This window comes from Gobius niger (genome assembly GCF_951799975.1).
Source record: "Gobius niger genome assembly, chromosome: 2".
NCBI lineage: Eukaryota > Metazoa > Chordata > Actinopteri > Gobiiformes > Gobiidae > Gobius > Gobius niger.
The window spans coordinates 42287062-42299306 of record NC_136853.1 but is presented as its reverse complement, the minus strand read 5'-3'; the positions used below and the strand labels follow the sequence as shown (position 1 = coordinate 42299306).

Genomic DNA, 12245 nt, shown 5'->3' with positions numbered 1-12245 from the left:
TTCTTCGTCGGGATTCCATTAGCGTGTATTTGTGGCTCGGTTTTCTGGCCAGAGACACCAGACTCGAGGGAGATGGTAATACAAGTGTCACATTAACCCTTGTATTACCCCCAGAGGGACTATGAAAAGGATTTATTAAAGTAAACAAGTTACTTAGTACTGCAAATCTAATCGCCATTATGAGAAAAAAAAAAAAAATGGCATTAGATATTTTTCAAAAAAAGTGCAGCCCTCGTAAGTACAGTATGTCCCCATACAGTCATAATAACCAGACGAAATTCCCATTCATTACTCCATTACCGTCTCATTTCCTCCACGAGCAGCAGAGGAAGTTGATTTTGGAGGTGGTTTGGTCAATAAAAAAGTCACAGAGTGCGAATGACTGGGGGGAACATGAAGTACGGCCCGCAAATATCGGCATTTCTCACATAACCAAGGCCAACTCTGCAGCGGTGAAGTGTGGCCAAAGAAGGATCAGGCAGGTCTCAGAGAGAGAAACCGCTGCTGCTGCTGCATTGATTACTTACATAATGGTCAATGTGAATGTGCTTCAGCCAATAGAGAAAAAGAAACGATGCCTGGGATTCTGTATAGACTTTCTGTGTCATATGCGGTGATGGTGTGACCCCACAGAGATTGCTTTTACACCAAAAATAAAGGAAGGAACTGTCGGAGGAAGTTGAAGTGTAGGATTTTTTTCTGAATTTAAAAAAAAAGGTTTGCCTGTAGTAGATTTGCTGAATGTGTCTCCCCGCTCTTCACCCCCTTTCACCTTGTGCTGTCCTGTCTCATGAAGCCTTCAGTCCAAAAACAAACCTTAAACCTTAACCTCTTAAGTCCCACCTGAACCGAGCACATTTTCTCCAGTTTGGCTTTGCCCAAATCTAAAAGCTTCTTGAAAATAAGCGCCGAAATAGAAATGAAAACGAGATGTAAACAAACAAAAAAGTTACAAAAACGCCATAGAACACTTACAAGAAAGTGTCAAAAACCGGTAAAAAAATAAAGCAGAAAAAAAATTGTCAATAAAGCAGAAAAAAATGTGTTTAAAAGCTGAAAAAAAAAATGGTTAAAAAACATGAAAAAATTTGTCAAAAAAAGCAGAAAAAATGGTCAAAAATGCTGAAAAAACTGGTCAAAAAAGCAGAAAAAAATGTGTTAAAAAGCTGAAAAAAATTGTTAAAAAACGTGAAAAAATGTGTCAAAAATGCAGAAAAAACTCATCAAAAAAGCAGAAAAAAATAGTCAAAAAAGCAGGAAAAAATTGTCAAAAAAGCAACTAAAACCCAACAAAAAGCTGGAAAAATGCAACAAAAATGTGACATAAATAGAGCAAAGAAAGTGTCACCGTGACAACGACGCAGTCTAGCTTACAGATGAGGCATTGAGGCCTATAGACTGAACTGTCCAGTCAAGAAGCTTTCAGATTTGGGGAAAGCTAAACATTATAGCGGGAGTTAAGAGGTTAAAGGACTAGGCCACTGTTCTTCCATACTGAGATGTGTTCTTACCTGAGCTTAGACGAGTTCATGCGTACCCGTCTGGTCTTTGTGCGTGTGTTCAGTCACGCAAATAGAGACATTCTTAGCATTTAGCAGCATTAAAAAAAGCATTTAAAAGCTCCAAACTTGGGTGAAGTTAGAAGCGATCAAGCTCTTCCACATTTTTCCATGCCAATAAAAAGGGGCACTATATCGTACTGTACTGTGCGGTCGTCAATGTTTAATTTTTTGTATACTTGGATCGTGTAACTTTTCACAGAACTGTATTTAAAAAGGGAAAACGTTGATGAGGTTGGTCGCTTCTCATTTCACGCCAGTTTGGAGCTATAGGAATAAGCTGGGTGAGGCTAAAGACAGAAGACCAGACAGGTACGCATCAACTCGTCTAAGTTAAGGTAAGAACAAATCTCAGTATGGAAAAACAGTGGCCTATTCCTTTAACAGTCAATCGATTCAACTGGTAAGTACAGTAAACGTTTCTTTCATTGAAAAAATGTAACCCAGTTGTTGCTAGATGTTGCTTTCAATGTAATTTTAGCTGTAAAATGTTGAATGGAGGAAATTTGAATTATTGGGGGGCCTGAAAGAATTTTGGATTGATAAGGGGGGCTGCGATGTTCCGGACTTTGGGAATGGCTGCTTTACCAATAAGTCAGAGTATATACCATAGACTGTTAAAAAGAATAACCGTCTCCTGCTCACTCCTCCCCGTTTCCCACAATGACTACGCTTGAGGGGGAAATCATGGCAGGTTTACAGCAGTGTTAATTTTGACAACATATTTTATTTTAGTTTTAGTCTTAGTCTTTTGACTAAAATGTAATTTAATTTTAGTCGAGATTCAGTCAAAAAAAGGTTTCAATTTTAGTCTAGTTTTAGTCGACTAAAATTGTATGTCAATTTAGTCGACTAAATTTAAGACGAATTTAGTCGACTTTGCATTTATAATATTCATTATAATCATATTTAATCCAGGTCCTCGACTTCATGGAGCTTCTCCCACATGAATAAAGCACAAACCTGTTCATTTGGCAGTGAATTTACATGATCTGAGGCTGTTTCAGACGGTCAATAGAAGTTTGGATGATTTTAGTCTCTCCTTTTCATTTTTATTTACTCTTATTTTAGTCGACTAAAATATCTGGACATTTTACTCATAGTTTTAGTCTCATGAGAAACGTTTAATTTATTTTCAGTCCAATTTTAGTCGTCAAAAATACCACTTTGACTAAAATTAAGACTAAATATTTTAGTCGACGAAATTAACACTGGTTTACAGACTCCCCCTCCCCAGCTCTGACGAGGCATGTTCCTAAAAAGCGCATCGGGGCGGGATCTTCACTGTAGACTCGGCCCTTGTGTGACGTGTAGTTCGTGCTGCTCCAATGCTAACAGTCCCGCCCTCATTACTACGAGATTTTGAAAAATGTTCTTTTCTCTAGATAGTTCCAAAAAGATTGGGACCTGGCTTTAAAGTTGTTTTTAATGTGTCTAAAGCCCAATGCTTTCCAATGGGGGACTAGCGGCTATATGGAGGCACTACAGCAATGGCGGCCCCTAGTGTCGTCAAAAAGCAGAGCAGCCATCGGTATATACAGTATCATGAAAGCGAGGCGAAAAAACTTACGGAATCCTTTTGATATGGAGAGAAGACAAACCTATACGGTAGTCAGTGAGCTACCAGTGTTGTTTAGGCGTTGTTTGGGAAGGAGCGCTAACCCATCTGCCAAGTAAAAATGAGAGTTTGCCAAAAGAATCCCAGGAGCCATTGCCGGGATGCATACCACATTGCTATCCTCAAACGCACGTGTTTCCTCTGCTGCGGTGGACTGTTATTGTTGTGATTGGGACTGAAGGGGGAGAGAGGACATTTTACGAGCCGAGCCTCACACCCCGTAAAGTTAATTTCCCCAAAGACTCAGCAAAACCGCCTTTCAAAAACAGTGGCTGCATGTTTAAGTTCACACCAGTCCACAGGCGGCGGTTATGTACTGTATGTCATGGACTAAACCACTAAATTCTATGATGTAGTGCTGTTATGGCAGTGCTTTTGTGTGTGTTTTCCTAAAGTAAGCTCAAGATGAACAACATATATTATCCAGCTCAATATTTATTTGCAGCTTTTCTTCATTTGTGCGTGTGTGGGTGTGTGTTTTCTCCTAAAGCATATTCAAGAAACTGAAACGTAAATCTATATAGTAAAGTAAATTTACCAGGACGGTTGTTCCGGGCACGTCCCATTGGGAAGACACTCCCCGGTGAAGACCAAGGAAATGCTGGAGGGACTATGGGGGTCATTTACCAAAACAGTAGTATATGCAAACTCAGCAGACTTTCATTTACATATATTACGGAAATGTAAATAAGGTGCAATATGCCCGCAATAGCATATTTTATTTTTCTGCCTGCACCGGTCTTAATAAATGAACCCCTTTGTCTCAGAATATAAAATAAAGCAGAAGAAAATGGATGGATGGATAGAACAATTGATGATTTTGCATTAATGTTAAAGCAGTTACTTGTTTACCTTAATAAATCCTTTCCGTAGTCCCTCTGGGGGTAATACAAGTGATAATGGGATGATTGGGGGATAATTCATCTCCCCCTGGTGTCTCTGGCCAGAAAACCACAATTGCAACTTTCCTGCCTCTGAGTCGGAGTCACCAATACACACTAATGGAATCACGAAGAAGAAGCTAACAGGCTAACGGGCAAAGCTAACTGCGGGCTAGCGCCATTTAAACAGTATTTATAGCCAAGTTTGAGTGAGAAAAATTATCTCCATTGTGTAATTGGACAATAAATGAGTAAAAAACGGCAACATACGACACCTGCAGTGGCGCTTATGGCCTATAGGGGTACGAGTTACTTAGTTCTGCTAGTTTCCATGGCACATATTTTCCTGCCTCCATATGTCAACACAGAGAGGTTGTCATTGGTTATCTTGAAGCTTTTTCACTGGGACCCAAAAGTCAAGTTAGAAATCTAGGGGTAATCATGGACTCAGACCTGAATGTTAATCATATTAAGTCCATTACATCACCGGACTATTACCACCTAAAAACATTGCCAAAATAAAAAAACATAGTGTCCAAACCAGACTTGGAGAGACTAATTCATGCATTTTTCTCCAGTCGGTTAGACTATTGTGACAGCCTGTTCATTGCCTTTCAAAACGAACTGTTCTGCAGTACATTCAAAATGCTGCCGCTCGAGTCCTGACCAGAACCAGGAAATACAACCACATTAGTCCAGTGCTTCGGTCTCTGCCCTGGCTTCCTGTCGCTCAGAGAATAGAGTTTAAAACAGCCCTGCTTCATTGTCAAGCACCAAAGTACATCTCTGACATGTTACAGCTGTATGAACCACCTCGGGCCCTGAGATCCTCAGGGAGGGGTCTCCTGGTTGTTCCCAGAGTCAATAATAAACATGGTCAGGCTGCATTTCAGGTTCATGCAGCAAAGGTCTGGAACAGCCTCAGTGAGGATCTGAGACAGGCCTCAACCCTGAGGATTTTTAAGTCCAGGCTGAAAGGACACCTTTTTACTGCTGCTTATGGAGATTGATTGTCTTTTTTTGTTTGTTTTTTAAATGTAAAATGATTTGTGTTACTGATTTTTATTAAAAAATAGTGCTCAAGACAGAGCGAATCTAAACAAGACTTAAAAATGCATATAACTGAAAGTATTTTATCTACACTCTTGCCTCTTACTGTAATTGATTAATTCTATGTTGATGTTTTTATTGATTGTATTTGTTTTCTTATATTTATGCAACTGTGAAGCACTTTGAATTGCCTTGTGTATGAATTGTGCTCTACAAATAAACTTGCCATGCCTTGCCTTGTGTTTTTAATGCTTTTTATTGTATTTTGAAAAAACTATTGGCAGGTCATCGTTACAAAATCATATACAAAAGCCCACGGGTATGAGAGTGCAGCTATGACACACAAGAATCTCACTTCTTCAGTCAGCAACGTGTTACTCTTTACTACGTCGTCTCTTTGTCTCTTACAAAGAATGTTCCATTTCTCTGAATCACTCTATGCAAATCTTACAATTAGTCACACCTAAATGCTATTTCCCAGTGTCCTCGCGTGCGACTGTGTTTACTGCACTCCCACTGATTGTTTTTTAAAATGAACAAATAGCACTCCGCCGGGCTATGATTACAAAACAATACTCATAATTTGTTTTGCCCGAGTTGAATGTTTTGCCTCATTTGCTGTTGTGTGGGCTCCGTCGCGAGGGTCGTGTTTAGCTGAGAACATCTCCCTGCCGCCTGGACCACTGTGGAGCTGGACATTCACGTCACAACAATGCGCCGTCTCCCGGTGAGTGGCAGAGCGCAGGCTTTTCTCAGCATGAATCAAATGTCCCTGTGAAAATCAATCCGCGATGTGATAAAAGAGGACGTGAAGCCCGGGAATGCTTCTATGCCGTGGGTTTCTGCCGACCTTGAATATCTGTCTGTCCATTCAAACGCTTCGTGTGGCCAGAACATGGGACACATCTCGCAAAGTGAGAGCGTGTAACCATGTCACAATGTCGCTCCTTTGTCAAAAGCATATCTGGGTTTGAGAGGTATTTGTGCTTCATGGATTTACTTTGGTCATCTCTACGTCAGCACTGAAAGGGTCCTGAAGCATTCGTCAATTTAAAGAGGGGTATTATGCTTTTTTCAATCACATAGCACCAGTCTAAATCACACTACAATGATGACCAAACCTTCTGTTGGTCTGTAAATGCAGTAAATTAGAATAGCTGCCTTGTATAAAAGTGCTCTCTCAAAATGGCTGTAGCAAATGTCTTGAAATAGGCCTCTGTCTCTTTAAGAACCTCTGAGCCTTTCCGACACGCCCCCTCCACACGCTGTCTGTGGCATCAGTGGGGAGGGGGTTCTGCTGAGGAGCAGTGGTTGGTTACTCGGCTGGTGACGAAAGCTCGGAGGCGTCTCCAGGAGGTGGGGGCGTTCCTAGGAGGACTCAGGCAAACCTATCCCTAAAATGGCTGCCATCAGAGTTTTTACAGATTACTCAAAAATACGTGAATGTGCCAAGGCAACACTTCAGGCATGTTTTTAATGAGGGAATGACATAATAACATGATGTAAAGCTTGAAAAAGTCGATTTTGCATAATACCCCCCCTTTAAAAACAATTGTGCTCGAGTAGGGCTGTCGCGATAATTACTATATCGACTTATTGTTCAATAAACAACAGATAAACGATATATTATTTGGGCTCGATATTTATCGTCTGTACATTTCTTAGCATATCAGGCTTTTGGGGCTTTCAAGCTACTTTAAAGGTGCATTATGCAACTTTTTATGTGGAAAAATATATATATTAGTGCGTATTAGACCTTTCAGTGTTTCTTTGGCATTGTTGCTTTTCATCCATTTCTAGGGTTTCTGGTAGGTTTTCTAGATTGTATGTACAGTGGAGAGAGAAAGTAAGTACACCGTTTGGAATTTCTCACATTTCTGCCTAAATTGGTCAAACTGTTCAACTTTGGTTTGTGAAAGAGCTCTTGGATGCTCCACAGCACTACTGGATATATATTCAGTGGACTGATGGACCCAAAGTTGAACAGTTTGGAAGGAACACACAACTTCATGTGTGGAGGACAAATGGAACAGCACATCAACATCAAAACCCCTATCCTCACTGTGAAGTCTGGAGCAGGAGAATCATGGTGTGGGGCTGTTTTGTTGCTTCAGGGCCCGGACAAGTTTATCATGATATTTTTCAGAAAAACCTGACACATTCACAACAGAGTGGAATAAGTAGGTGCACCCCTGTATTAAATACCTTCTGATCCTTCTTTTGCAGCAATAACTTATTTTCTGTCGTTGCAGATTAGACGCTCACAACGATCAGGATGAATCTTGGACCATTCCTGTTCACAAAACTGTTTACTTATCTGCTCTGTACTGTATCCAGGCTCCAGTCTAAGGACACCTGTTAAGAGCTTTATTGGCTGCAGTTCAGTGAGATTCAGGCGGTGTACTCACTTATTCCACACTGTCCTGTGAATGTTTACATGCTATGGCCAATAAAAATGTGATCAAATGTAAATGTTTGGGTGGTATTAGTTCAAGCAGACACTGTTTAATCATTCATGTGAATTTGATGAAGATCAGACCACATTTAGTGACCAATTTAGGCAGAAATGTGAGAAATTCCAAGCGGTGAACTTACTTTTTCTCACCACTTTATGTGTAATAATAGTGGTTCCAAGACACAATTTACATGAGACAAGACACGGGATTGAGTTCACGAGAATGAGACGAGATTTTGACATGATTCATAATGATGAAAAAGATGAAATATTTCCTTTTACTGAACAGTGAAACGAAACGAAATTTATCATATATTATTTTTTTAAGTACCTTTTAAGCCATCCACAGTAAGTATATAGGATGCAGCCTTGTTAAATGAATGAAAAAATCTCCAACATTAATCTACTCAGGGCCGAAAAAGAGATTTTGTGGCGTTTTAATCTTGTGATATCTTGTGGTACGAGATCTTGGCCCATCCCTAATGTGTAAGATCCATTAGCTGTAAAAACCTACCAGAAATCTTACAAAACAATTGGTCCTGGAGCAACCAGGATGGAAAGTAAAGGCACCATGTTAACCACCCATACAGAAGCTGGATCACTGAAAGGTCAAATATGCATAAATATTCACTTTACTGTTACTTTTAAATTAAATTTAAATACACAAACATGCTCAGAATAATTTATTTGATAAATGTTGTTGATGTAAAGATTTGTAAGAGATTAGTCTTTTTGGCAAATGGGCTGTTTGAGAAAGCAAATTGGAATCACACTACAAAAAGTAAATATCAAGCATTGGCTTAAATGACTTGAATTGAGGAAATGTATCCTGTTTTTGTCGGATTTCACTCATTTAGACACTTTTCCTGATTGGACCAAGTTTACTTTGCTTGTTTGAGGACATTTCAGACCAGTTCTAAGGTAAATCTCACTTGAAATAAGAAAGTACAATTGCCAATGAGAAAAGACCAATTTTCTTACCCCATTGGCAAAGAAAATGACCTGAAATAAGGACGAAATGTATCGAAACGAGTCAGAAACATCTCAGAACAAGTGAAATAATCTAGGACAAATGCCCAAGAACTTCTTAACCAGTCAAAACAACTAAAATTTGGATTATTATGCTCAAATTGAGTTGTTTATACTGATCTAGTTAATTACTTTTTGCAGTGCAGTTAAAAATGGTCAACATTTCAGATTAACTTGAGATAAAAAACAATCCCTCATCTTTGTAATCCAGGCCAAGATGTTGGCTCAAGATCTGAACGAGGCATCCACTATCCAGACTGATTACCACAGCGAGACGCATGCTCTGCGTTATTGCCTCTGCTACTGGGGAGAGCAGGAAGGCTGCAACTAAATAAGTTATACAGATGTAGCCGAGCAAAATGTGGGAGAGACGACATCCAAACCAGACCAAAACAACCTCCCACAGCAGAGCTACTCGAACGGTACACGAGCCAAATTACTACTGTGAGAACAACGGCATGTTCGAGAGTGAGGAAATATAAACACTTTGAAATGCCTCAAACAGCCAGCAGCCCGGATCACGGATATGGAAGGCAATTTCATCAACAATGCGAAATGACTTTTTTTCTGAAAACAAAGGTGTATTGTTATAAATGGTGACGGGGAAAAAAACTTGAAATGCTGAAATAACATTGCAGAAAACATCAACTTTAAAGCCATTACAAAGCAGGAAGTATAAAGTGAAGCAAGGCCAGTCTTTTTTATCTTCTCCTGTGAGCTACTTTCATGAAATAAAACTCCCTGAGAGCTACATGACCTCTGATGGCACTTGAGTAACTTTGTGGTTTTAGGCGTAAAAACAAGACATCCTGGACAAAAACACACATAGCTTAAGTAATAAATAATGTTCCAATTTCCAATAAAGTAGACAGTCATCTCTTGTTGTTTGAAAATAAACCTTATCTGCTCTGTACTGAATCCAGGCTCCAATCTAAGGACACCTGTTAAGAGCTTTATTGGCTGCAGTTCAGTTTCTAGCCATTTAAGAAGCAATTTTTTTTTTAATCACAATTCACTAAATCTACTGCTTATCACATTAAGGCTGTATTAAGCGGCTGGAATTCAATGCAGCTACTGTGTGCCTTTGGCGGGGACACATGAACAATGGCTGCTTAGTCCACACAGGGCTCTAGACATGCAACCACTCAGTCGTTTATTCAAGTTTTCATGGCAACAATCCAACTCATGTGTATAGCAGCTGAATGACAGACTAGAATAACATACAGTAAAATCATTCGGAAAAAAACTTTGTAAAGTAGGATATCTTGGGGTGTCAGGGTCTGGATTCGTTGCCTCTATGAAAACTCAGGAAAACTCGGCAGTCGTGTCTCTTGATCTGCTTTCATATGAAAACGATGAAACTGCAGTGCACGCCTTTGACCTGCAAACAGCGCTGTGTTCTCTTTTTCTGCACTGACTACACATATTTAACTCTGGAGATTCATAAAGTAAAAGTAAGTCAGTACAAATTATTCACAGCCTGTTATTTGACTAAATATGAACGTGAGAAGCTTCACAACACAATATAATGAGCTTGTGAGTTTAGCCAATCAGTGTTCAGATAAGGATGTGGCTGTTCTGCTGTTCACATGAGGCAGAGCGGCTGAAAACGGCCTCTCACTGATACATGGAACTACTTCCTCCAGAGCCGTGTGTTCCAGCGATACAATGTGCATTGTTGTGTTAAAGGGATATTTAAGTATTTTTGAGAGCATTTCCTAGTTATCCAGAGTGTTGCTGATTACTGTAGATATTTTTTTTGTAATTCATGCAGTTCTTATGTTTGAAGAGTTTTGTGGCCCTAGGCTGGTGCAAGGCTAGCGTATTTCTGCGATATGTCTGACCCGCTCCACAGAGCACCTGAGGCAAATCACTTATAACGCCAGACTAACCATATACATGTCTGTATCGATAGAATAATTTGAACCATTTTACATTTAAAATACCTTTCATTTGAGCAGCATCAGCTTCGTGATTGTATAAGCTACGCAGCAGCGGAGTGATCTGCTACAAAATAGTCCCTCAAAATGCAAAATTCATGTGATGCAAGGTCAGTTATATTCCAAAAATTATTCTATCGACACAGACATTTATATTGTTAGTCTGACGTCATAAGTGACTTGCCTCAGGTGCACTGTGGAGTTTTTAACCTCTTAACTCCCGTCTGAACCAAAAGGATCTTTTTCTTCACGTCATTTTTTTTTGTCACATTTTTGTCATTTTTTCATCATTTTTCATCATTTTTTGTCAAATTTGTATCACATTTTGGTCGTTTTTTGTCACATTTTTGTATTTTTTTCGTCAATATTTTATCAAATTTTTGTCCTTTTTTTGTCACGTTTTTGTCATTTTTCGTCAATTTTTTGTCCGTTTCTTGTAACATTTTTGACACTTTTTCATCAATTTTTCGTCACTTTTTTGTCACATTTCCATCATTGTTTTCGTCTCAGTTTTGTTGCTATTTTCACAGCTTTTTTCCAGAAGCTTTTGGACTGGGGTAAAGCCAAACTGGAGAAAACGTGCTCGGTTCAGGTGGGAGTAAAGGGGTTAATGCAGGCTAACTGATACCATAGAAATGCGCTAGCCTAGCACAAGCCTATAGCGCCACGTAACTCTTCAAATATAAGAACTGTGCATGAATTACAAAAAAAAATATCTCCAGAAATCAGCAACACTCTGGATAACTAGGAAATGAGGCCCTATGTCAAAAATACTGAAATATCCCTTTAAAGACACGTGTGTCCGATACCAATAAACACCATGAACCCCTCAGCTGTGATGCTCGCACATTAATACACCGTCCTCCTTCTAACATCACACCATTTGAGCCACATGTCACTGCCACCACTGCCTTCCTCCGCCTGATCCCCAACACAGCAGTCACTCTCTAACAGCTTGGGTCTAACGGCCAAAGTTTGCACATGCAGTACACTTAGCACCCGCTCCAAGGCCTTACCTGATTTGCCGACTCCTGCTCTCCCCAACACCGCCAGCTTCACCTCCGGACTCTTAGCCATAACTGCAGCTTTGGACCAGGAAGTGCTCGGAACAGCCAATCAGATGAGGTCACCCGACCATGGCTCCGTTTCACTGCAAGGAAGCTGAATCTGCGGAGAGGAGAAAGGGTTACCTTCAGTTTATGTATAAGAGGAAAAAATATTCAATTTCATCCCTCCAGACTAAAAACGAATGACTAATAATAACAAAGTCCCTTGAATGACCAATCAGTGGCTTAAGTGTATTCTGGTGACACCCGAGACTCCGGTTTCTTTCTCTTCAGCTTAATTTAGCTGTTGAGGTTGTTTCTTATTTTAGTCTACTTGGTAAACCTTTCCAATGTGATGTAATCTGTTTTTGAACTACTTTTGTTCAACTTTCATCTTTTAGGAGCTAAGACAATGTATTTAGAAAACAAGTGAAGCGACTAATTTCAGGAGAGCACTTCCTGTGAAACCTATGAAACTGCAGTGCACGCCTTTGTCCAGCAAACGGCGCTGTGTTCTCTTTTTCTGCACTGCGAGTACACAGAAAAAGACAGTTTATACTTTCAATCACATAGCACCAGTCTATATCACACTACAATGATGACCAAACCTTCTGTTGGTCTGTAAATGCAGTAAATTAGAATAACTGCCTTGTATAAAATTGCTCTC

At 39.8% G+C, this 12245-nt stretch overlaps 1 protein-coding gene across 1 annotated transcript in view; it reads right to left on the bottom strand.

The window, feature by feature from the left end:
- The window catches only part of rerg (RAS-like, estrogen-regulated, growth inhibitor), a 106829-nt gene that overhangs the window by 66684 nt on the left and 27900 nt on the right, over positions 1-12245 (bottom strand). Inside the window, exon 2 of the mRNA XM_079552538.1 lies at positions 11549-11699. Coding sequence (XP_079408664.1) covers positions 11549-11609 — 61 coding nt within the window. The 5' untranslated portion in view covers positions 11610-11699. The remainder of the gene's footprint in view (positions 1-11548; positions 11700-12245) is intronic.